Here is a 27491-nt window from a genome sequence, read left to right as displayed (position 1 = left end):
CAACTATATACTATATTATATATAAATATATATTTTCTTATTAAAAATAATCCTTAAAGAGTATTGGATATGTCATACAATATCATTATAATATAAATATCTAACAGTAATAATAACATTAACTTAATGTTTTCAACGTTAACCGAAATGGCACATTCGGTACAAACTAAAATATTATTCAGGATGTAAAACTTACAGCTTTATCACGTCTACACACGAGCGTTTTAAGCTCAGCGTTTATTTGCGTAATTGATATTTTTTCAATGTTCGGTACCATACGCTTTGTACGATATTAACATGCCGTATACATAGAAAAAATATTATTACAAGTACAAATGAAGCGTTCATTTTGAAACATTACACGTATAAATTGCACTATAACTTGACCTTGCAATCTTGCTCATAATGCATTCTAATCATCGTTCGTAATCACTAACATCACAGCGTATCTCACATCACTCGTAATTTTATTAAAGAAAGCGCGTGTAGCGAAACGCACGTGACAGAAGTACAGCGTCTATACGAATAAAGGTTGTATAAGTTTGACCCTGAAATTTTACTCACAAAGCACTCACAGCACATAGAAAATATTTAATAATATTCTTACCAATAACATCGCATGCTACTAAGCGGTCGCGGCAGAAGAAAAACTTTGGTAAATCGATTTTGTAAACTCTCATTTGGACTAAGAAGTTTTTCTTTAAAAATGTAATCCTAATAAACGCTGATATGATTGCATGTAAAACGCTCAATAATCACAATATTTTTTCAATCATACAAGTTGATATGATTTCCATTAGAATAGGACGGAATTGTATTACTATGTTTTAAGTTAAATTTCTATCAATAACATTACTTTAAAGGCATATTTTTGGAGGTTAGCTGAAAATATAAGGCGTTTCAAAAATCATCCGACCTTGCTAAGTTAGTCTGACATCTGTGGGATTTCCTATAAACAATTACTGTCACTACAACATGCATAAACTTAAAAGTAAAAGAAATGACGACGATCCTTGCTGAAGTTAAAAATCGAACAGTACTATACCATAATCCAATCGAAATAGGAATAATATATAAACAAACCTTAGATTTATCTATTCCATGCGATTTTCTGTATTATAGATGTATAGCTATGTATAGCTCTGTTATTGTATTCACTACAAACGGTTCTTGATTAATATATCTTCATTTATAACACAATATTTCACTTAATCAATTACATCCATTTTAATTTTTCTTCCAAAATTCTGATAACAATTTCGCCACTTTTAAAAAACGCCTTTTTCTTGCGAATTCATAATGAATCCGAGTATCATAGATTATTCAAGATCTCGACCTATGATATCGCGTCAATTCAATATCAAAGTTATTATTTATTCATCTATTGTGGGAATATTTATAAAATATTTATATTTAGAACAATGATTCTCTCCGCATACGAATCTTATCGTGATTGAATTTAATCAAGTATCAATCATATTCAACCATCATAAAGACATAAATAAATCATAATAACTCACTCAATCAACACTCAGGTATAATGGTCCTGATTACTTATAAGATAAAATTTGATATCCAAATCAACGATTAAGGGGATCAAATTAAAATAGTTCACCACAACTAAAACACTACAATTCTTACACAAGTTCAATCAAGTTCTTGTTTTAAATGTACAAATTAAATTCAGACTAATTTCTTTAGAACTATCGAAATTATTTTGTAGTACTACTACATGTGAGTTGAAATATATCTCTCCAATCCTATGTTCTTCTCCGCGCTGTCTGATTCAGTCTTATTTTCATCTATAACTTTTATTTCTTCCAATTTTATCATCATGATCGCACCGATTGACACTGGAAGATAAATTCATATAAGAAGTATAATATGCACTCTATAAATAAAAAAGATAATTTGTCTGTAACTTTTCAGTTGAAAAAGACCTGGAAATACAAGGTCCCAAAAAATAGGTAAATTGTTATAATATATCAACTTTTTAAACATAAATTTAATATATGTACTTATTTCTATTTCGTTATTATTTTAGTCTAAACGTAATCAGGTCTTTTATCATGGGCTGAAACATTCCGATCGCCACTTTTTAATTTGTTATTTGAAAAGTCCGTTAATTTGTATTGATAAAAAATAAAAAACAGTTCAATTGACGCTCACTTGCTTATTTACTTTTATAATAATGTATTGTATTTGGAAAATATTTCATACGAATTCCGTACTAAATAAATAATACGTATCGCTTTACCACTATTGTTGGAGCAGCGTGATGAAATAAGCTCAATAAAAAAAACTAAAAGAAGATGCCTTTGTCCACCCGTGGGACACTAACTGGCTGTTAATTTTTCCTTTAAATATCACTTACGTGCTAACAACGCCGCGACAGATATGAAGGGTGCTGGACACGAGTAGTCCAGCAACACGCCCACTGCTAGGTTTGAAGCCACTCCCCCCGCGCGACCCCACCATGCTCCCCAGCATACGCCTAAGCCACTAAAAGACAAAATGGATTGAGGCTTAATTATGAAATTAATTTAATGAAATGCTTAAAACAAACTAGATTAGTATTATAATGAATATATAAATCTTTTAAATAACAACCATGCTTCATTTAAAATATAAAAAGTATTAACAAAAAGACTCGTTGAAAGTGGTATTATAGTGGTAGTATATACAAATAAAATATGAAATAAAAAGTAAAAGACAATATTTAGAAAAGAATATAATTGTTTTGAATATTCGTACCCTAATTTAGCCGGAAGTGCATGTAGTAATAATCTTATTAACAGCACATTGCCGTTAAGCGAGGCGGCGTTCAGCACGGCTGCAGCTGCCACTGCCAAGTGCGAGGAGGCGGTGCACGCGCACACGCACGCCGCCAGACACACACAAGCGAGCGCGCACGCTAAAGCGCACAGCGCCGCCGCGCGCCGCACGCCGCCCCCGCCGCGCGACGACACTAGCGCGCACGCTGCGTTACCGATGACGCAACACGCGCCCACTATGAGACCCGACGTGAACACCTGAAAGGGTTGGTTGTTTTGTAAAAACGTATTATTTTTCCATCATCATCAGATGTTATAAAAGCGCGCGTTCTAATGTGTGAATTCATCTGATTCGAAATATAATTTTGTTTTGTATCTGTCAGTCTAAAACTGAATAAGATACAACTAATGTATAAATAACAAAATAAATAAATAATTTCATGCTCAACTTGGTGTTATGATACAAGTTAATTGTTACGTTTAATCTTATTTTATAGGTTCAAGTAACCATCTTTATACACAATAAATAATTAATTAAAATAATAAGTTAAAATCAATCAGGTAACAAAAATATTATCATAGAAATAAGTACGAATATTGAGCCCTGTAGGACACTTGCTAAATTAAAGTATAGAAAATATCATGTTTATTTTATTAAATAGATCATAGAGTAATACTTGATCAGTTCTTACTTACTGAATCATTTATATTTTCATCGCACTTCTCTGCGTGAACAATATCGAAGCTTGAATTATATTTATCAATCTCTGGTTTTGAATAATCATCGCTGATCTTAGGTATGTCTTTCCATGGAATGTTACTTGCGTTGAACAGCATTGCGTTTTCAGGTAACGATTGATTCACTGGACATGTTTTTCCTTGCATTCGCAGAAGCAGTTCTGGTATCCAGAGGTTCAAGCCGAAGCCTCTAGATATATAAGTTTAAAGCAATTAAATTATAAAACAATAGAATTCAGACAGTTTGCAGGAGTATTAACACGGACTACATTTTATCTTTGGGCTGCTTTTGATAGAAGAGCACTTCTTTATAGGTTTGAGCCTTTGCTTGATCCCAGGACTTCGAAATGTCAACCTTATAAGTTAACCACTAGGCCCACGTGGAAGGCAGGCATTAATTTTCATCATGATAGCGGCCAAAGTTACATGTAATGATGTGAACATTTTAGCCGGCTACCTATTGCGGTTCTACAAAATCTTCTCCTCTACCATGAGGTAGCTTTGAGGTAGCTTTTTCTCAGCTGTGGGATTCCCAGACTAGTACAATAAAATAAGTACTGAAATCAAACTAATAAAATATCTCTTTTTTTCTGATTTATATGCTTTATAATGTTGAGTTAATGGCGGCAAAAACATAAGCAAACTATATATAATTTTATATAAAAAATCAAATTAAATATATTATATAAAAAATATATTAAAAATGAAAAAAAATGACTCACGCAGCCATGTTAGCGAAGAACACGAACAATATCAAGCTGGACTTGACGGCGTACATCTTGGAGATAAACATCTTAAGATCCTTCAAAACGCCAATAAATAACGCCCTCGTTCTACTCTGATCTCCACTCAGGGTTTTCGTCATGAAAATGTTGTCCTGAATGAGCTTCTTGATCTTTAACAACGGGGAGATTTAAATAATCTTTGTATAATTGATCTGTCATTTTGGCAACTAATATAACTGACCAACCGAAGATTAGTACGTTCAAGCCCCGGTGAGAGTTGCTCACATGTGTATCAGCGTGGTGAAATAAATCTAAACCTACTTTTCAAAAGGAGAGGAAGTCTTAGCCCAGCAGTGGGATATTTACAGGCTGTTACATGGCTTTATTTTTTTTTTAATTTCAGTGATAAAAATAAATCGTAACTAATTTCAGCTAAATATTCATAATTAAAATCACTTGTTGAATTTTTATAGTTTCGCGTTATTTTCACAGTTTACAATTACATAAGAAGAGCCGTGAGTCTAGTGGTTACACGTGCATTAGAACCTAAAGTTGGTTCAAATCTAGGCAAGAAATACTCATTGGTGTTTCCATTTATACTTTAATTCGTTTTGGTGGCGATGAAAATATCGTAAATAAACTTGCAGGTTTTAAGTCAAATCAAATGTTTTTATTCAAGTAAGCTTTACAATAAAACGTTTTTAAATATTCAATATTTTAACTCTACAATCGTTTCAGAAATAATTCATTTCGGATGAGGGATCAGCGTGGTGGATTTGGTGGAATATAAAGATAAAAAAGGGAAGGCCCTTTCCTAGTAGTGGGACAATTATATCTTGTAAGATTTTGTAGAAATTCATAGTAAGTTAAATTAATTATTAAGAAATATTTAGTGTGGATATTTTTAAAAACTATTTGAACTAACCTTAAATTCAGACGAGGAACCTTTATTACATTTATTGATATACGCCATTATCTTTAACGCCCTGTCGCTTCTGTTTGTGTCAGAGAGTAACCTCGGGCTCTCAGGCAGGAACAGGACCCATATCCCCGCCAAAAAGCCTGGTATACTGCCCAGAGCCAAGTACAGGCGCCAGGAATATATGGGCAGCAATGTCGTGTAGCCAGTCAGTTTAATTGGTATAACTAGCCATGCGATTGCTGAAAAAACAAAAATGTCATATATCTTTATTCAATATATTTACAAGATTAGAATTAGACCCGATAGAAGAGGCGAAAGAAACTCCGTGGGATTATTTAGTCAATTAAATTATTCTTTACAATGCAATTATTCATATTTCTATTTGAAGTGTGTGTGCTCGTCTTATTCCCAAGGTGAGAAATATTAACCGTTCCTTATATATATATATATTTTTTTATATGTCCGGGATGGCAAATGATTCTACTCCACCTGATGGTAAGTGGTAGTAGAGTCCAAACGCGACGACGGCCAGTACAGTCGGGAAGAATGTTCTGTACTAGCCGTCACCGCCTTGCCGGCCCGCAAGATGCCTCTTCACGCCTCGTTTGAAGGAACCCGGGTTGTAAGAGGAGGGGAACACGTGAGCTGGTAAGGAATTCCATTTTTTGGTAGTGCGACAAAGAAAGGAGTTGCCATATTTCTTATATTGCCAATACGCTCCAACCTTGGGAACTAAGCTATGTCCTTTATGCCTATAGTAATACTGGTTCACTCACCCTTCAAACCGGAACATAAAAATATATAATATCATACTATTATTTAGACGGATCGTCACAAAGTTGGTAAGGACCAAGTAAGTTCTTTATTTGTGTAGCGATTTTCTTAATTTTTTGGTTGGTTGCTATCGATGGACTTTAGTGGTATGATTTTTTTTTTAGTAATAGTAGAAAAGAAAATTTTCGACACGTAAATTCATATATGTTTTCATAAAATTTTCAAAAATGACAATTTCGACCACTGGACGAACACTAGCAAGTATTAACATATAATTCAGTGTATGATTGGTGATTCATAACTATCTATTTTTTATAATGAATATAACTTAAGTCGTTACTGTATAGCACTTTCACCTCCACACGTGATTTTTTGTCCCGATTTATTTGAAAGTTAACCGTGCTTTGAGGTCATATTTGAATGAACTAAAAAAAAACTATGATCGCAAATAATTATGGGTGTCTATTTGTTTAAGTGATACCTACTTATAATCTCAGTGCATCTAGATATAACGGTCATGAGTTATAAATAATACTTTAGAATTAAATTGACTAATCATAATTACAAAGCCGAGGTAGCTCAGTGTATAGAAGACGATAATTTTAAGCGAAGTTAGCGTGTTCTGGCCCAGGTAAGTTCCAGTAAATATTTAAGCGTGAGAAATTTTCAGGTTATGTTCACATAACATATATTATATATAATATAAAAATATAATATAAAAATATAATATAAAAATTTGTATAATTTTGTTAGTGGTTCTATTAAAAATAAATAAATACCAGGTAATATCAGCCAGGCAGCCACGAAGCTCATGCCGGTTATGTCGAGATAAAACTGTCTTCGTTTATATCCAACTAAATCTGATAGATATGTAAATACCAGAGTTGACGGACCACCTGGAAACGTTAATATATTTCATCAAAATAAATCCATACAACATTATAACAATATTTTGCTGCACTTGAGTATTTAACTATGTAATATATACTGTGTGATATATGACATTCGTGTTGCTATGGGCAACATTCACTGTTATATACATAATATTCGGGTTGTAATGAGCAACAGTCTCTCTTGAGTACACTACCCAGCAAATGAACGTGTATTTCTTTTAATCCACAAACATCTTGGTAAGCAATTGAATCATTATTTATGTTCATTTAACTATAATATATCCTGTCATTAGAATATATTTATCAGCTTTTTTAGTTATATAAAAATTTAAAATTTTGTATTAATAAAAAAAATAATTGTCAGGCCAACTAGACAGTATTAGCACGCTTTAGTTACCTTGTCAGTTGTGTATCTGTAATTTGTACATATATCTGAAAGATATCACTAAAATATGCTACTAAATTCAAAAATGTTTAATAAGCGTCCTGTAGATGTGGCTTTTCAAATAAAGAAATTAAAAAAAAAATTGATTAATTCTAGCAAATATCGATTACAAGACCATGTCATTTACATGTTGTTGTAATTAATATCGAGCCCCAATCAGCCCACTTGTTTGAGCTTGACCTTATACGTCATAATCCAACAAGCAACAGATAATCTCTTTATAACAAAAGAACTCTATTTTCAATTGCAATTGTCATTATTGAAATATTATTTTTGACGATATTATTGTTAGCTAAACGATGGACACAATGCCGCATATCATACGAAAATAAAAATAATATCTAAGCTATTATATATATATATATATATATATATATATATATATAAATTGTTATTTGTATTGTTGTCAGGTTATATTATTCTCATAGCAAATGCTGTTTGTCTGTACATTGAATAATAAAAACGAGCGTGGACGATGAAAATAGAGTAACAGAACAAGAAATCGAATACTTTTAAGATTTCGTATGAAATCGACTTTCACACGGACGAAGTTGCGGGCAAAGTCTAGTAGTAAAATAAATAAAATGATTATTATTGTCTCTGAAAAAATACACAAATGTACATGCCAATGCCGTTATAAGATTGGCTTAGTTAAGTGTATTGGTTTAGGAAAGAACTCGCACGCCACTATTGTTCCTAGATAGATACGAATAAGTCATAATTTCTAAAGACTTATTTTTAGACCTCAGTAATAAATCAGCAATACATATACACGAGGGATTCTTGTAAATATATTTTGTGGCCAAGGACTCTGGTAGGTTAGTCTTAATTGAGTTTCTGATATTGTTATATATATGTAAATAACATTCAACACAAATAATTCACCAAATGTAATATCATGTTATTACATTCTAACTTTAATTTGCAAACATATATATGGAATATTCCGTTAGTGATTGGTGACGAATACTTACCGATCAGAAAACCATTAATAGACCTCGCGGCTAACAGAAGACGATAATCTGATATAGTACTTTGAGCGAGTAGTATCGTGGAATCAACCAGCAGCGTCATGCTTAGAATATTCTTTCTCCCGAAGACATCAGCAACGATGCCCCAGAAAAATGCGCTTGCAACGCCACCTGATCAGCAAAGTTTCGAATAAATTCAACAGTATCAACTGAATGTCTGTTTTTATTTTCGCTTCACTGAATCGCATGTTTTATAAACTTAGGATTATATTAAATGTAGTGGTTTACTTAAAAAATTTAAAAATATATCATTTTTATCAACCAAACGTGGGGGAAAAAATATGACACATAATATTAATATGTGTCGTATTTTTTCCCCCACGTTTGGTCAAATGACTGAGCTTCTAATCCTGGGTTGGGCCGATAAAAACTCGTTGGTTAGTTCTATGAAGAAATTCTCAGGAGCAGTCTGGAGTCTTGAAGTCAACAGTGCTTACTCCCGTGCCTCGGAAAGCGCGTAAAACAGATTATCTTACGCCTCAAAATGTGTCAGAATTAGCGTGTCGAATAGTGAAAGTGGCGAATCTCATGAAAATGCAAATCAAACAAATTTTGCGAATATTCGTCTTTAATTGCAAATTATAACTTTGTGCTTCTTGCCAGCTTTCCATAATTAATATTACATATTTTTAATTCTAAATTTTAACATTAAAAAGCCACGGTTAATTTTGTAGAAGTAGAAAAACAAATGCCATACTCAGAATACTCTTTTGGGAAAATATATACTTAACAGAACTAGGTATTGCGTCATCACTTTTCATGACGTTACTTCAATTAACCAGTTAACAGAAACAAGCTTAAGGAGTAAATTGATCCATAGCAATCGATTCGCGACAATCTCGCCCACAAACAAACATCTAAAACATGAGGGTCGTTTTAAAATCATTTTTGCAAAGTTTAACTTTGCAACCATGAGAAATAGTGTTTTCTCCTCTGTTTGTCAACCAGTTTTCTTTTTTGTTGTTTGGTATTGAGGCGCTTTAGAGTTATCAGTAAAAAAATGGAAGTAACTAAGAAAATACCAATGCCTCAACGTTTTACTTACCGCTCATAAACGCCATATTGATCAAACCGGCCTGGTACGTGGTCAGCTTGAGTTCACACCTCGCCGCCGGCAGCACGTACGACATGACGCAGTTCTGCACGCCGGTAGTGAAGAATGCGCATGCGCACGCGCCGAGCACGCTGCGGCTGAAGCGACCATAACCTGCGAACATATTTTTTAATCTTATATATCTTTTAAAAATATTTTTATAGTATCGCCCACAGCCACTGTAGGCAATAATATACATTGGCATTGTTAACTGGTATCAAAGGCGTTTTATTTTTTGCACCCATATTGTCACAGAGCATTTACTTAAAGCACGTTAAAACAAAATGTATATGATTGACATTACAATAATTGACAACAAAGTCAGTAACAGTACAGTAACAGCCTGTTAATGTCCCACTGAAGGGCTAAGGCCTCATCTCCCTTTTTGAGGAGAAGGCTTAGAGCTTATTCCACCACGCTGCTCCAATGCGGGTTGGTAGAATACACATGTGACAATTTCAATGAAATTAGACACATGCAGGTTTCCGCACGATGCTTTCCTTCACCGTCAAGCACGAGATAAATTATAAACACAAATTAAGCACATGAAAATTCAGTGGTGCTTGCCCGGGTTTGAACCCACGATCATCGGTTAAGATTCACGCGTTCTAACCACTAGGCCATCTCGGCTTTTTTACTCTGACAACAAAGTCACTATACCATAATTTGTATCTCGTCATTTCTATAAATCTAAAGCAGTATGTAATATTATATATATAATAATTGAAGGTCACCAAAGGTCGCATCATCTAACCACATTTTCTCATCATAAAATAAAGCAAGTACTCTATTGAGAGCTCGTAAAGTTTACAACCAACTTATCATCATAATAAAAGGCCAGAACAATAACACTTTGAGATAATATTTAGAAAATCGCCGTATTGTCTAAACATCGATGTTTGAATGACAACGGTATATAGATATAAATTATATCGAACGCGTTTGGTATGATATAATTATATTTACATAATAAATCTGTTAATGAGGGAAGAATGCTTTGTGTAACACACACATACTTAAGGCTTCTTAGTGAGTAATCGATTTATATATAACAGGAATGTATAACGAATGACTGCCTCGTTGATTTAGTTGATATATAAGATTGGTTTTGGATTTCTGTCGAAGATTCCCAGTAAGTGAGCGTTACTGAGAATCTTCTGAGAGGGATAATAGAGTCCTGTGTTTGCACACACAGTAATGCACTATAATATGTCCTGCGCAGTTGTCTAGTTACTCAAGAGGATGGCCGCCGTGGCTGAAATAAATCAGGACATCGAAATTTTGAAGGTCGACTTATATAGGTAACGAAGTTGTTATGATATTTCATAAAGTAATCATACTATTGTTGAATTTCATAGTAACTAAGAATGAAATAAAAACATTTCTAATAATAACATGCTTAGTCGGAAATCGTTTAGGAGAATATCACATGGATAACGAATTTGCTACCATGAGATATAGTAAAATAATTTCTTTTTTAATGTTTAACTAGCGTAGAAGTGATCGATCTAATATAAACTTTGCTTTTATACGAAACGTCCATCACAATTTGTCTTGGAAGGTCGTGAAAGAAAGTGTTATGCGACATTGATCAGAATAATTATAACATTACAAGAATACCCGCATCAAAATAGTATATCACCATAAGTCGACTGTGAACATTTCACGGCGAGAATAGCACTGCTGCTGTCTATATTATTGCTGTGTTTTTGAAAGGAGAGTAAAGAGTGTAATTACAGGCGCAAGATGTCTTGTGCTCTTAATTACACTGGTCAGTATAGAACCTATGGTGTGAACATTGACAGTAAGAAATGTCTTATACATAAGTTACGGCCAATGTCTATGGGTGGACATTTTATTTTGTCGTCCTCTTCTTAATAATAATAAAGAACTAAATGTAACAATAAACGATAAATATTTTATTATATTCTCATAATTTTATTACATAATGTAACAATGATGACCATATAACAATTGTTATATCATTTTATTTATAACTAAAACTTCAACACAGAAATTATTTAAATTGTATATAGTTTTCTGTAATTTTCATTACAGAATTGAAATGCGTAATATTGACGCAATACATACTTTGTTAAAATGTAATCTTACGTATGAAAATGATTAATTATACTTTGAAAAGATCGATTGTTTTAATCATCAAATCGTATTTCTTATTGCTTGATTTAAAAAAATACTTTTTTAAATTGTGTTAAATTTACAATGTTAGTTTATCGTAAAATAGGAACCATTTATAAACACACACACATCATATGTCACTCACCTTTCTCTACTTTCACACACAAAACAATGCTTATTCTGTATGTGAGAGATATCTCTCAATAAATGTTCTATTAACACACTTACAACTCTCTTATGCTAAGTGACTATTTGAATTTAATATTTTTTTAATTAATAATGTCGACGGGCCGGTTGACGTGGTAAATAGATACTCGCCTTTCACGTCGAAGGTTGTGGGTTCAATTCCCGCTCAGGACAGACATATGTGTGCATGAACTTGTCTGTTTGTCCTGAATCTGGGTGTAATTATCTATGTAAGTATGTATTTACAAAGAAAAGTAGTATATGTAGTATATCAGTTGTCTGGTTTCCATAGTACAACTCTGCTTAGTTTGGTATCAGATGACCGTGTGTGAATAATGTTCCAGGATCATCCCTTGTTCCCTTGTTTTTTTTCATACGCGATTTCCTAAGTTATGTTATGTCATCGCTAAATCCGCGGGGTGATGACATGCTCATCTGTAATACAGGCTTATGACTAAAATAGACACCAGCTCCAAATATACACGGGACTGTAAACCTTTCCTAGATTTTAGTTACTAAGCTAATATTGTAATATGAGATCTTATCCTTTTGTGGAGAAATTAAGATGTATTTTAAATATTTAAAGATTGGTAGACTGAAAACTGGCACTGTTATATATTTATATGGCATCCCTCGCATCGTCAATACAGCACCAACCTTGATAACTAAGATGTTATGTCCCTACACTGACTCACTCATTTTAAATCGAAACATAACAATTTTAAGGAAAATAATAGTGTTGAGTGTAGATTTCTTTTTTAAAAACGATCGGGAAGGCAAGTTACTCCACTCCAGCTGATGGTAAGTGGTAGTGCAGTCCAAACGCGACGACGGTCAGTACAGTCGGGAAGAATGTTCTGCACTAGCCGCCACCGCCTTGCCGACCTGCAAGATACCTCACGCCTCGTTTGAAGGAACCAAGGTTGTAAGAGGAGGGGAATACGTGTGCTGGTAAAGAATTCCATGTTTAGTGGTGCAACAAAGAAAAGAGACAAAAATATAAACAAACAAGCAAATAAAAAAGCGTAGATCGCTCTAAAATTGACTTTATAAATCATAAGTCAAAATTGTACTTGTTTAATATTAATACGTTAAGACATCGGCTGTCACGTTTATAAACTGAATCTTATTACATATAGTATAAATATGAGGGTTCGGGTATATATGGTCTGTTGAACTGAGGTGGCTCACTAGCTAGAATGCTTGAACCTCAACCGAAGATAATCGGTTCAAACCAGTTTTCATGTGCTCAATTTTTGTTTTTAATTCATGTTTGGTGATGAAGGTGAAGGAAAGCATAATGAGGAAACCAATATCAGATGTAATTCTGCCATATGTGTATCCTCCAAACTAAATTGGAGTGTGGTGGTATAAGCTCTAAATCTCCTCCTCCAAAGGAGGTAAACCTTTCCAAGTTGTTATTTTTTTATTTTTTATGTTTTGCACATCTTACCTCCAAAACATGTCAATACATATTTCACATTAAAATAAGTAAATAATACTTAAAAAAATGTCCATATGTCCCTTGTGGCTGTAGTTACCCTTCAAAGTATTGCTGTTTGGAGGTAGAATAAGTTGTACGTAGATAGACTTGCTTGTACTAAGCCCTTATAAGATAAACATTCGTTTATAAATTTATTCAAATTTGAATAAGGGCTTTGGTTATTTTTTTATACGTATGAAATAAAAACAGCTTTTCAATGTACGCCTATTAAGTTAGGGGTGTAACGACTAGCACTTATATACATTTATTACATTTATATATTTTCAACACAAGCTTTTACGTTGACATTACATTGAGTCCAAGGGGGAGGTATCTCAAATAATCACAATCAGTGTCACCATTCCAACTCCATACATAGTTAAAGGCAAATATAACTAATGAGGGTTTATCTATCATTATCGTCAAATCCTGGACATAACGATTTACAAATACGTCTCTATATAAATCTCTATACTTTGTAATATATTGTACTTATGCTAAAATTAGAATGTTATAAGCAGAGGTCCAGTGGTTAGAACAAGTGAATTAAAACCAAAGTTCACAGGCTCAAAAGGGCAGGCAATATTGGGTTTTCGTAGCATTAATTTGTGGGTATAATTTATCTCGTGCAGATATTAAAGCATCTTAAAGAAACCCGTGTATTTGATGAATTTCTGTCTCACGTGATACAAGAATTAGAGATAAGATTACAATGTCTCGGGAGTAGTTCTTAATTAAATTATTAATAATTCTCCTCGAATGAAATGGTCATAATGGAACAAGTAAACTTACTTGATGAGCAGTTAAGCTCGTATTGAGAGTTTAAATTACATACCTTTGTTTATTTAATCAAATCGTATGAAATGTCTTATTATTTATAATATTTTAAGTCTAAAACTGTTTTGGAAAAAAGACCCTCGCCAGGAGAAACGGGAAGATACCAAAAATCCAAGCATCCTTATGCAAAAAGTATGATAATTGATATCATACTAATAATAAGTAATAAAATTTATTGATTCATTTTGCGATTTACAAAAATAAAGTAAATAAATTATAATTTCCGGTATTTAGATTATTAATTAGAATTATAATTAATAATTTAAATACAATAATATAATTTTATAATATAATTAAATATAATATAATTGATATTTCCGGTATTATATTATATACTTATACCATTGATTAGAATTCTCTGTACTTCATACAAGCGTAAAGCAGAGGTTATTTGTTAGTTTGTATAACCAATAATAACAGTATGTACAGCTTTTTTGATTTTGATATTTAAGACTCAGGATATCAGCAATGATATCCTAGACTTATGATTAAAAATGCTTCAGAGAGCTCTTGTCTGCATATTGAATTTCAATGTCCTATAACAACAATCTTAAACATCAACAGAATTCGGTTTGTGACAAAAATCCTTGTTTTTTATATATATAATTTTGGACTTTGGAATACCGTTCTCATAAAAGATGACGCACACATACATTCATCTATATAGTATACAGGGGAATTGAGAATTCATTTTTATATCAGTCAAAAAGTATTAGCCAAATGACATTTAAATAAGTAAATAATACTCGAATTGCTACAACTTTTTTTTGAAATTTACAACTTCTGTATATATATTCTTGTAGATTTATACTTTACCACGGCCAATGGTTGCAAGAAAGCCCTAACGTTTAATTCTAATTGTTTAAGCCCTATAAGGAAAATGCAATTAAAATGACAAATATTCCTTGCGTATTTCATCAGCCGAAAGAGACGTAGATATAATTAAAACACGGGCGCGACAGAGACAAATGATGCCACAGTGAAAAACAAGACAGGTATCCGTATAATACTTTCGCCGAAAATACAAGAAAAAAATTGTTTTCCGTGGAATCGAACCGGTTTGAATGTTTTAACATTTTTGGAGTTACATAATATCTTTTTTGAATTCCATTTTTGGTGTCGAACGATTTATTCCGAGCAAAATGATGCAACTTTGACCGAAGACATTTTCACATAGGAATTATCATTCTGGTACAAATATGTAAAATTATATTTACTTGTTGATAGGGCTTTGTAAAAACTCATTTTGAGAGGGCGCTCATCGTTTATTTTACCGTCAAACAATAGTACTTATTGTTGTGTTCTGGTTTTAAGGGTGAGTGAAATATATAAAGCATCAAGTTTGTGGCGTATGGACGATGTATAGTGAAAGGGACGCCAAGTTGCTGACTCCGCACACTAAATCCTTCTTAGACTAAGATATTTGTATCTATTATAAAATACAACAGATATTTATAACTTTAAAAATTAATAATTTTTGATCTTTTGTTAAGAACAAATCATGTTGATATACACGAGTATATAGATAAGAAAAATGCGTTAGTATTTATTGATTTTCTAGCAGTATTAAAAGTTAATTGTATTTGAGTGATATAATTTGTAATGGATATATGATGGAAAAGAGATACTAAAGTGCTTCTTGACGGTTCACAGTAGAATTTATACTTCAAACTATACACTTACAATCTTACATTTTCCGGTAGCTTTGCATTTAATATAATCCTATAAAATGACAATTCAAAAGCTTGTTAGAGAACTTGAATAAAGTATATTTTGATTTATATTTTTTTTTACAAAATGTAATTACTTACAAAAGATAGATGATGTTTTGGAATATCACAACTCACATATGAATCGAATCAAGGCAAATCACGTTCGAGTTGATGACGTCAGACTGTTCACTAAATATGTTACATCTTTTATATTTTTATCTGTTGTTTTAATAATTTTATCTTACATCAATAAATGCCAATTCAAATGCCTATGTAATATATAATATACCGTAGCCATCACTAACCAATTCGGTTTATGTGAATAATTCGGTTATTATGTTTATTTTTTTAAAAAGCCGAGATGGCCTAGTGGTTAGAACGCGTGAATCTTAATTGACGATCGTGGGTTCAAACCCGGGCAAGCACTTTTGTGATTATAATTCATCTCGTGCTTGACGGTGAAGGAAACCATCGTTAGGAAACCTTTTTTTTTTTTTTTTTTTTTTTTTTTTTTTTTTTTTTTTTTTTTTTTCTCGCTGGAAAAACACATTTATGTGTTTCCCCCACATAAGGTGGGGGGGTATGTGGGACTCGCCGGCGCTGAAGGCGCCGGAATACCCACTAAAAACCAGCGGTACCCACTCCATCTTGTCGGGGGACGTCACGGGATCGCTTGCGCATACTACCGTGCCGTCCCGACGGTTGGCCCGCTTCTGCGGGCCTCCAAATCCTAGGGGGTACTCGGGGTACAGAGACCCTCTGGCCCCGGCGACACTCACGGCGGGAGGAGAAGATGCGCATAGCGCTGGCGTCTTCTCCCCGGTCTTCTTCGACGAAGCGGGTCAGCGGAGGCACTCTCCTCGCGCTCCCGCTCCGCGGCCTCCTTCTGCGACATGACATTTTCGCAGAAGGAGACCATCTCCATCCAGCACCTTTCGCTACCAAGCATGGCATTTATCACGCTCGGCAGCGAAAGGTCTCCGCCGATTAAAGTCGCCAAGGAAAGGCGCTGAGGCCCCCAAGCGGCACACTCCATCAGAGTGTGGCATGCCGTGTCCGTAGGCGCACCACACTCGTGGCAGGAGGGCGTTACCTCCCGCCTGACTATTCCGTGCAGGTACTTACCGAAGCACCCATGTCCAGTAAGCACCTGAGTCAGTCTGAAGGTCAGTGTGCCGCCTTTTCTCGTTACCCAGCGACTCAAGTGGGGACGGATCGCCTCCACTGTCGCCAGGCCTGCTGATGGGGACCTCAGATCCTCCTCCCACCTGCGAATCAGGGCTTGCTGGGCGAGAGTCCTGATTCGCAGCACCTCCTCCAACCCTGGACGGTCGCCACGCGACCTCACTTCCGCCCGGAACCGGTACACTTCCGCGAGCACCTCCGCCTGGAGCTCCCAAGGCGGATCGCCCGCGAGAAGTGTTGCCGCCGTCCACGACACCGTACGATATCCGCGTATCACCCTCACCGCTATGATTCTTTGCGGCCTTCGCAAGAGAACCTTGTTCCGAGCGGTGAGAGCGTCCACCCAGATGGGAGCACCGTACAGAGCCATGGACCGCACAACACCGGCGTATAATCGCCGGCATGGCGTTTCCGGCCCTCCTACATTTGGTAGGAGCCGGCTTAAGGCAGCAGCAGCGTTGATGAGCTTCGGGCCAAGTTGGACAAAATGCTGCCCGAAGCTCCATCTTCCGTCCAGGGTCAGGCCCAGATACTTCATGTGGGCCTGCACCTTAATCACCGTCCCCTGGACGGTGATAAACGCCCCTCGAGGGGGGCCTCGACGTGGACCGTGGAATAAGAGGGCCTCCGTTTTTGAGATGGAGACCCTCAAGCCCAACATTCCTATGCGGTCCACTGTGAGCGACGTACCGACTTCGGCCAGGCGAGCCGCCTCCTGATAATTCCGCCCTGTCGCCGTGATGAGAGTGTCGTCCGCATAGCACAACACCCCCATTCTGGGAAGGACGGATGTCCGCAGGAGCCAGTCGAAACCAACGTTCCACAGAATTGGGCCGAGAACTGACCCCTGCGGAACGCCACAGCCTACCCGACGCCGGACAAGACGCCCATCGCCCCCCTCCCAGAGGACTACCCGGTCCTGGAGGTATGCCCCCAACAGCCTCCTGAGATAGGAAGGCACCCCGTGGTATCGGAGTGCCTCCACAATAGTCTCGAAAGGAAGACTATTGAAGGCGTTCGCAACATCTATCGATACCGCCAGAACTACGTCCCCTCGGGCCACCGCATCCGTGGTCCGGGTTTTCAGGGCGTCCAGGGCGTCGATAGTTGATCGACCCGCCCTGAACCCGTACTGAGCCTCTGACAGACCCGGCCCCACCTCGTCGAGGTGCTGAATAAGACGGGCAGCGAGAATTTTTTCGAAGAATTTGCCCGTCTCGTTCAGCAGCACAATCGGCCTGTATGCCGAGGAAGAATCTGGCGGTCGACCTTGCTTTGGCAACAAGACCAACTTTCCCTCTTTCCAAGGCTTTGGAAACTGCCCGCTGCACAGACATTGGTCGAACAGCTCCCGAAGCCTTACGCCTAGGTATTCCAGAGCGTCACATAGAACACGCCCTGGAATCCCGTCTGGGCCCGGCGCAGTGTTTTTGGCCCTCAAGCGGTCGAAGGCCACCTCCATCTCCCGCTCCGTGATCAGTGGTGGAGCCACTGTGTCGTCAATCATAGAGCGAGGGACCATCTGTGGAGGGACATGCTCACCTGGATGGGGGAAAAGTTCCCCGACCAGGCGCAGGAGGAGATCCGATGACATTGTCTCTGTCACGGGGGCACGCTGCGTGCGGAATTTTCCACGCACACCGCGGAACGGACGCCCCCAGGGGTCCCGGTTCAGGCCCGCCAGTAGTTCTTCCCTAGCTTTCTCCTTGGCCTGACTTATCGCCAGCTGTAGGTCTTTTTTCAGCTGACGATAAGCGGCCAATAGCTGTCCCTCCAAGTCCGCATCCAAACCGTTGCGCCTCCTACAACGGACGTAAGCCCTTCGCGCCCGGCTGCACGTCGCCCGAAGCTCTGCTATTTCGGGCGACCACCAATACACCTGCCGGCGCGGAACTCTATGCCGGAACCTAGGCATGGCAGCATCGCAGACCTCTTTGAGGGCACTGCGCATGTGGCCCGCTAGCTCTTCTGCACTGGCGCCCTCCCACCTTCCAGTGGAACCCCATCGCTGTACGATGGCAGCCTCCCTGGCCAGCTCACGATCTAGCTGGCTAAGAGACCACCTTGGAAGCGTGGTTGGCACCCTAGAGGGTTCCACCGACCTGCGAGAGGTAGAGATCTCAAACCGGATGTACCTGTGGTCCGACAGAGTCTCCACCTCCTCCTCTACTCTCCAATTCAACACTCTGCGTGCTACAGCATGGGTGGCGAAAGAGAGATCCACCACGGACCCCCCCTGTTGCCGCACGCACGTGTAAACCTGCCCCCTGTTGAGTAGGGACAGGCTGGAGAGAAGTGCCCACACCTGAATAGCCCTTCCTCGCGGATTCGTGGCAGGGTTGCCCCAGGCACGTGACTTAGCATTGAAGTCGCCCAAGACCAGTATCGGCCTCGGTGACTGCCTGGTCACCGCAGCTCTGATCGAGCCGAGATAAATCTCGAACTCCGCCAGGCCGCGGTTGGGAGAGAAGTACGTACCCACAACAACGAATTCTCTCCACCCTGCCACTACGTAACCCGAGCCCCTCTCAATGAGTGAGAGAGAACTCGTTTCACTCCGGGTAGTAACCACCACGGTGCCGTCTAAGTCTCCTAACCAGTTAGGTAGGGGAGGGACATAATATGGCTCGCAGGCCACAGCCAGGTCGATCTGCCACTCCGCCATGGACTGCAGCAGCAGGTCCTGCGCCGCGGCGCAGTGGTTGACGTTCGTCTGGAGGAACTTTATGTTTGTGCTCATGTTGACATTGAAGCTTCCTCCTCGGCCTGGCGCCGTCCGACATTGGTGGTAATCTGGGTGCCTAAGACCACCGTACCCTTTGTGATGGGGGGGTTGCACTCCCCTGATCCCATCACGTGCCCAGAGGGCTTGCCAGCGTCTGCGCACACAGCACAGCGCAGTTTCTCGGTACAGCCCGCCGACTTGTGGCCATCTACGCCACACCGGAAGCATAGACCCCCCCGTTCCGCTTTGGATGGGCAAAGCACCTTCGTGTGGCCAAGGCCCATACACTTGAAGCAGCGCAAAGGGCGCTGCTCCAATACGCATACCTTGGCCGAGCTTCATCCTACGAGGAGGCGACCGGCATCTGATATCTTCTTCGCCGCTGTGAGAGGACAGGTGACGCGGACCATTCCCATATATCCGGGACCACGCTGCAACACTCCGCATCTGACTGAGTCAGGGGAGCAGTTCCCTGCACGAGCAACTGCAGCGACCAATTTATCTTTGGTGACGGAATCATCCAATCCCGTCACCTTAAGGTCCACTCGCTTTACAGGTCGAACGACGCTTGCGACACCATCCAGCACAGTGCGGAGCTTCTCAGCAAGCTTATCCGCCTGCTCCGCCTGTGCTTTCGGCAGCTCGAGGAGTCTGGCTCCCGTCGCCGATCGTCGGACCCTAAGGCCGCCACAGATTCCAATATCCTGAAGCTTAACGCCCTGCTCCGCGCGCTCCAGGATGTGAGCGTATGTAACGCCCTTCTCCTGCGCATCCGGCTGCAGAGTGACCATTACTGCAGCCCTGCGAGGAGCAACCAGCCTCGGTTTGGCCACCGGCGGAGCCTTCGCCACTGTTGATGGTACTGTGGCGGACGCTGCGGCCGAGGGGGAAGCCTTTTTCTTCTTTCCCTTTTTAACCACGGTGGACCATGATGTCTCCTGGGCCTCCCGTGGTTGGGACTCCGACGTGGTCGGGGTGGCTGATAGGCACGTAGTCGGTGCCAGCGGGACTGACTCGACTGCAGGCACCCGTTTCGGCGCCTGTGCGGGTTTCGGTGGTGGGGTCGGATGGACCACTTGCGCGTATGTAGGTGCAGTTTTCTGCACTACAGCCTGTTTCTTGTCCGCGGCCAGAGGGGGACGGAGCACTTTAGCTGGAAGGAGACGGTCCTGAATTCCTTCCATTTGAGCTTTAATCATAAAGCCCACCGACGACATTATAGAGGCCTTAAATTCCTCCAAAGCCTGTGTGTCCCGCACAGTGCTGGTGGACGCCTCATTTGCCACTGCCACCGTGGTCCGCATTTCCGCAAACTCACGGCGGTGGGCTTTTAACTCAGTCTTGAGGCTGTCCATCTCCTTGCGCAGGCGGCCATTATCAGCGCGAAGCCTGCGCGTCTCTTCCGCCTCGGTCCTTAATGCCAGAGCATCTACGATGGACTGGAGCGAAGATGCAGATTCTTTGAGCTTCTTGATGAAGCCACCCTTCAGGTTGCTGGATTTCTGGGCAATCTCCAGAATAAGTGCTGCATTGCGACCAGCCTCCGCACGCAGCTCCTCTGCACCCAATTTTAGGGGATCCTCCCTACGGACCTCCGAGGAAGAGGATTCCTCAGAGTCAAGCGCGATCACAGCCGTCTCCTTACGGAAAGCCCGACTTCTCAAGGAGCGCTCAAACGCCTCCTCCCTAGCCTCGGCGGCCTTTGCTTTAAGCTCGGCTTTGGCGCGAGCGAGGCCAGTTCCGCGTCCCTTGGAAGTGAGCTTCCCCCGGCTAGCACTGTTACGTTTCGCCGCCGATCTGATTTCGGTCTCCGTATCCGAACCGGAATCAAAGAGCGCAAGGCCCACAAGTGGGCGTTTACGCCCAGCATTTGCGTCGGACGACGACAACTCCGTGTCGACGTCCATCAGAACAAAAAAAAAAAAAAAAAAAACCAACGAACAATCAAACGAAACAAAAGAAAACAAAAATACCCTATATAAATTTAAAAAATGAAAATAATTGAACAACAAAAACAAATCAACAAACAACAGTGAAAACCAACATAACCAATCTCAAGACGAAACAACAATCCATTTGCACAGCCGAGTTCAGAATATGTCACAACAGAAACAACAAAAACCCTTAAAGAAAGCCAAAGTAGTCGTAAAAACATCCACAACGCATAGATAACGCAGCCAAAGCCACGATGTTTCGCTTCAGTTAGTATTCGTAACTTGCTTAGCAACATTCGCTCGAGATAACGAACACGTCCGCACGCTACGACGGTCAACGACGAATCCTCGAATCATCGTTAGGAAACCTGCATGTGTCTAATTTCATTGAAATTATGCCACATGTGTATTCTACCAACCCGCATTGGAGCAGCGTGGTGGAATAAGCTCCAAACCTTCTCCTCAAAAGAGAGAGGAGGCCTTAGCCCAGCCGTGGGACATTAACAGGCTGTTACTGTTACTGTTTATTTTTTTATGAATTATATAAAATCAATATCAATGGCATAAAATAAAGGAACTTCCTGTAAATGATATCTGATTAATATATATATTTTTTATTTTTTAATATTGTAGGCGGACGGGCAAATGGGCCACCCTATGGTAAGTGATCACCACCACTCCCATAGACATTAGCGATGTAAGCAATTTGAGCCGTTCCTTCCATCGCCAATGCGCCACCAACCTTAGAGACCAAGATGCTAATGTCCCTTGCGCCTGTAGTTACATTGGCTCACTCACCCTTCAAACCGGAACGCAACAATTTTAAGTAACAATTCTTAGGGGTAGAATATGTGGTGAGTGTGTTGAGGGCCTACCCGACCACTTAAACAAAATTTTGTAAATAAATAAATAAATTTGACTCATTTAAAATTCAATCAACAAACATACTTCAAACATATTTATTAAAATATATATTTTTTGTTATATAAAAATATCATTGCACAAAATATTCGCGCGTTATTTAAAACAAGTAACTAAATTCAATGTCGATCTCCTCAACAACATTTAATTGGTACTGTCTGTATTTGACTAAAAAGTGACTAACACTCGTGTCGAAGATTCAAAGTATCTTGATTCCTGCGGGAAACGCAATTGCGCGGAACGGAATCCAACAAATCCGTCTCTCACTTCACCCGTATTTAATAAATTTTCATAACACAAAACATATAGTACATCTTTGTAAATAAAATATAATCAATCGCATTTATAATGATCATACAACAAATATTACGTAAATATTATATTTTTTTAATATCTTTATATTATCGCGGCTTGTTCGTGTATTACATGTAAGTTTGGCTTAGTGATCAGAGCTATCTGTAGAGAGTCAATATGACTATTTTTTTTTTGAAGTGGACACCGACGTCCATATGGACATTGGCATTGTGAGAAATGTTAACTATATATGTATAAATGTTAATTATATATATATGCGTATTTATCGCATAAATGCGCTACTAACCTTAGGAACTAAAATGTTATGTCCTTTGTGCCTGTAATTACACTGGCTCACTCACTCTTTAAACCGGAACAACACATTACCAAGCACTTCTGTTTTATTGTAGAATATCTGATGAGTGGGTGTTACTCACCCGGACAAGCTTCCACAAAGCCCTACTACCAGTAATATAACATTTAAATGATACACGAATCAAAATAGCGATTTAACGTAAGTCGGTTGTCAACAAAGTGTTCTTTCTAAATATTACGTAAGGAAACAATTAATGTCATAGAGAAATACAATTAACGAAATTTATAATCGGAACACGATTAAGCAAACGGAAAACGCTTATAAAAACTAAAAAAAACATCTAACATCATCTTTATAAGTGTACACTTAGAAGCCGCCCATTTCAAATGTATGTAAAATTAGGCTGTAACAGAAAAGTGATGACGTAGTTAAATTGACGTTGTACTGTTTCTAAATATCAACTATGAACGTCATAATATCGATTGTGAATTCGAATTCCTATTAATCACTAGCTACGGGTCCCGGCTTCGGACGGGTAGAATACGGGCCTATACCAAACGTTTGTACCGTAATGATATAAATCTAATGGTGTACGCAACGCACGCCAGTAAAGCTTCAAGTCATCATGATTTTTGAAAGACTGAATTATACACCTAAAACTTCCTCATGAATTACTCCGTACATTAGTGAAAAGCGTATGAAAAATCGCTCAGTAGTTTTTGAGTTTATCGCGTTCAGACAGAAAGACAGATAAATTGATGGGGGGACTTTTATACAACATATATTGATAGTGCCGCGATGTTCTAGTGGCTTGATGTAAGGTCACAGACTCATAGCTCCTGGGTTCAATTTCCAGGTCGGGCTAATAAAAAGTTATTGGGTTTTGGTCTCAGAAAATTCTCAGGAGCGTCCCGGAGTCTGTGAGTCGGTCCTGTGCCTAAATTCTCCTTGGTCGAATCGGATTGCCATCTCATCAAATTATTAAAGTTAGTTACTTGTGCACTATAATATCTCCTGCGTAGTTGGCTAATCTTTATTGAGATTTGCCGCCGTGACCAAAACCGGCCTGGAGGACCTTTATAATATGTGTATAGTTCCCTCCGGTCATAATTTTCAAATGTGATCAGATCCAGATATATCGCTTGTTTGTCATTTTTTACTAAGTGGTGTACTGGAAGGTTAATTGCCAGGCTCTTCTATACTAATATATTTTTCTTTGCTGCATTACGTTAATGCAAAGCGGGCCACCTGATGTGCCCTTAGTGGTCACTGCCGCCCTTAGACATTGGTTAGGGAATAGATGGTGCACCTGTGTTTGCGTACACACTTGTGAACTATAGTATGTCCTACGCAAGTGGCCTATATCTTATTGGTTGTCGTGATTAAAACCGCTCAGGATATCATCAGTACTATAAAGATATAGTATACTATTAAAGAACAACTATAATGTCGTGATCATTATTCACCAAATAATTATTATACGACGTATCAGCAAATGGCACAATTCAAAATTGCTAATTATCAACATCTTTAATTTATATCTTTCTCCAAAAAATTAAAGATTTTCATATCAACTTTCATTCGCTTTATCACATGACTTTTATGATTATCTCATATTAATATTATTTCAACAGCTTACGAATTAAATTTTCAAAAATCTTTACTTAGTGCTAAGTACTGTGTAAAAGGAACCTATATACAAACTTTCACGGTGCTGGTAGTAGATTGGGTTTGATATGTCAGTCAGTGAGTCAGTCAGTCAGACAGTTATATTTAGATAGGCAAAGACATAATAGTATTATTATCTCCTCTATTTGTCGGTTGTTTCTTGTTATTTGGTAACTATTATAAATTACAAATTTACGTAAAAAAGAAAGTTTTCTTATCGATATATGCGAAATTACCGCACCGAAAACTACTCATTATAAAAATAATATTTTTATTTAGGTGTTATTATGTTAAAAAAAGAATCATCTATGAACCTGCAGACTAACCTATCATTAGTGTAAACATACAGAGTAATCTATAACCCAAATATATCATTGACACTGACAGTAACAATCCTAGCTATAACAGTCTAGAAAGTTAATGAAATTAAAACAAAATCGCGTCGCTATTAAATTTTCCACAGTAACCAACGCCATCTGTTATAAATTTTCCGTACTCACCGGCCGCGTCCAAAGCGGTTTCATAGTCGGCGATTTCTTGTGGCTCGTGCTCTCCCGTGCCACGGGACGCTGTAATAAAAAGAAAAAGCTACATTCCTAGACCTGTTTCGAGATAATCGCCCATAGAAATGACTGTTTCGATTCATTGAATGTTTTATTCCCTTCTTTGTTATTAATACCAGATCTGTTTGTGTGTAAATGAGATGAACACATAGAATGATTTTTATTTATAAACTATTTGAATATCTACACGTACAACGACAGCGATAGCGACTAGGTCTAAACTATTTGCTCTTCAAAATGACTTAGACAGACCTTTAAGAAATATATTTGTTTTATAAGCGGAAAAGCCAAAGGACTATCAGATGGTATCAGATGGATGCCAACTTAAGCATTGTAGGAATCATAAGCCATTCCTTACACTGTCAATGCGCTGCCGTATATCGAAGATGCTATGTCCCTTGTGTACGTAATTAGACTCATCTTCAAACCGGAATAAAGCAATATAAACCAACACAAAGTAGGTACTGCTGTATAATGGTGGAGTATCTGACGAGAGGGTACCTACCCAGACGGACTCTGTAAAAAAACTATGTATCCGAAACACGCCCTCGTATCGTTGAATATCGTTGAATTAATCAGTATAAATGTTTAATGAATATTTTTTCCCTTACCACCGGTGAAAAATCGTAAATTCAATTTATAATTTCACGGTTTTCAATTATTAATTACGGGGTTTATGAATTAGTAATTAATAATCAGTATTTATTGCCTGTATAACGTTTAAGCAATGATTACATTACTGTTTTATCGATACGTTTACACCATGTACCCGATAAGACGCAATTTTTTTAAACAAACTGTGAAATGTATGAAACTACGATTTTTTTAAAAAGACAATCTTTTTAATACAACTTATTTTATTACAAATTTCTTTTCCTAGGCTGAATAGGATTTCTTTTTTTTTATAGTTCACAAAATATCACTCGAAATTAAAAAAAAAAAAGATAAGTTATTGTAGCCACCGATTTATAATATAGTTTAACTAATAATTTAAGTTAATTGATCATTTAAATAATAATAAAATGTAATATAAAAAATATTAACACAATTAAAATCAATAAGCAACTACTAAAAAAAAAAAAATTTTTTCATGAACCTAATTAAATATAATCTTTGCCCGTAAAAATACATCACTGAAAAAAAATAACTTACGCGTCTCCTTTGGCGCGACTTTGCACACCATCTTCGAGAACACAATGTGCCGGCCAGCGTCCACGGCGCGCGAAACTGCACTAACCGACTTACCGACACTACAGCATTTCAGAAGAAAGGCCTTCTAATGTGATCTTATACTAAGCGTGTGTTAGTTTTTTATTAAGCTTCTTGTCGTTGTGGTGATGACAGTTTAGGGTTTTTTTTTATTAAACAGAAATTAGGTCGAACGAAATACATTCGTTTTCAATTGTGTATATTATTAAATACTATCCCGCCCGCGGTTTCGCGCGTGTCCTTTTACGTATTTATATGTATTAACGTGTAAAGAATATTTCATAATGATCGGTTGCATAGTTAATCGTAACAAACAAACCAATAAACAAACAAACTCACTTTCGCATTTATAATTTTAGTTAGGATTATTTATATAATTTTATATATAATATAATTATATAATTTTACATATAATTTTTTTTGTACATAACGAATGTAGTTACTTTTTTTTCTCGGACATCTCGACTGACCCGTTAGTGCAGTTGGCAGTGATCCTATCTTCCGCTCTGGGGTTGTGGGTTCGATTCCCACCCCGAGTCTATGTGTATTATGTATCTATACATTTACTTATATATCTGAATATGTGTATAAGTCAGTTGTTATCAATAGCACTGGCATTAAGTTGCCTTAAACTTAGGAACAGACGACCGTTTTTCTTTATTTATTTTTTATTGTATTATAGGTAGGCGGACTAGCAAATGGCTAACCTGATGGTAAGTGGTCACCAACGCCCATAGACATTGGCATTGTAAGAAATGTTAACCATCGCTTACATCGCCAATGCGCTAGCAACCATGGGAACTAAGATGTAAAAATAAATAAAAAATATAAGAATCTTTACTTCTCTGAACTACCCAAATATTCCCTGGAAAGGTAATTAATTATTATATAATATGTGAGGGCCTGTAAGGTTTTAACCAACAG

General features: G+C 38.1%; 1 protein-coding gene across 2 annotated transcripts; it reads right to left on the bottom strand.

The window, feature by feature from the left end:
- Positions 1-1520: 1520 nt before the first annotated feature.
- Positions 1521-26585, bottom strand: LOC126773004 (synaptic vesicle glycoprotein 2B-like). 2 transcript variants are annotated; one of them, XM_050493616.1, is made up of 11 exons: positions 26511-26585; positions 25296-25364; positions 9348-9509; positions 8246-8413; positions 6713-6829; positions 5163-5398; positions 4235-4407; positions 3471-3702; positions 2755-3032; positions 2375-2502; positions 1521-1853 (listed from the first exon to the last, which is right to left on the bottom strand). In XM_050493616.1, the coding sequence occupies exons 1-11, from the start codon at positions 26539-26541 to the stop codon at positions 1729-1731; spliced, it is 1719 nt and encodes a 572-aa protein (XP_050349573.1). In that variant the 5' UTR covers positions 26542-26585; the 3' UTR covers positions 1521-1728. The 2 variants fall into 2 exon arrangements, with proteins under 2 accessions (XP_050349573.1, XP_050349574.1); XM_050493617.1 differs by lacking the exon at positions 26511-26585 and adding an exon at positions 25864-25944.
- Positions 26586-27491: the final 906 nt, after the last annotated feature.

This window comes from Nymphalis io, chromosome 13, assembly GCF_905147045.1.
Source record: "Nymphalis io chromosome 13, ilAglIoxx1.1, whole genome shotgun sequence".
NCBI classification, from domain to species: Eukaryota; Metazoa; Arthropoda; class Insecta; order Lepidoptera; family Nymphalidae; genus Nymphalis; species Nymphalis io.
Note: the sequence above shows the minus strand (reverse complement) of the source record. Positions and strands in the feature narration are given on the sequence as shown.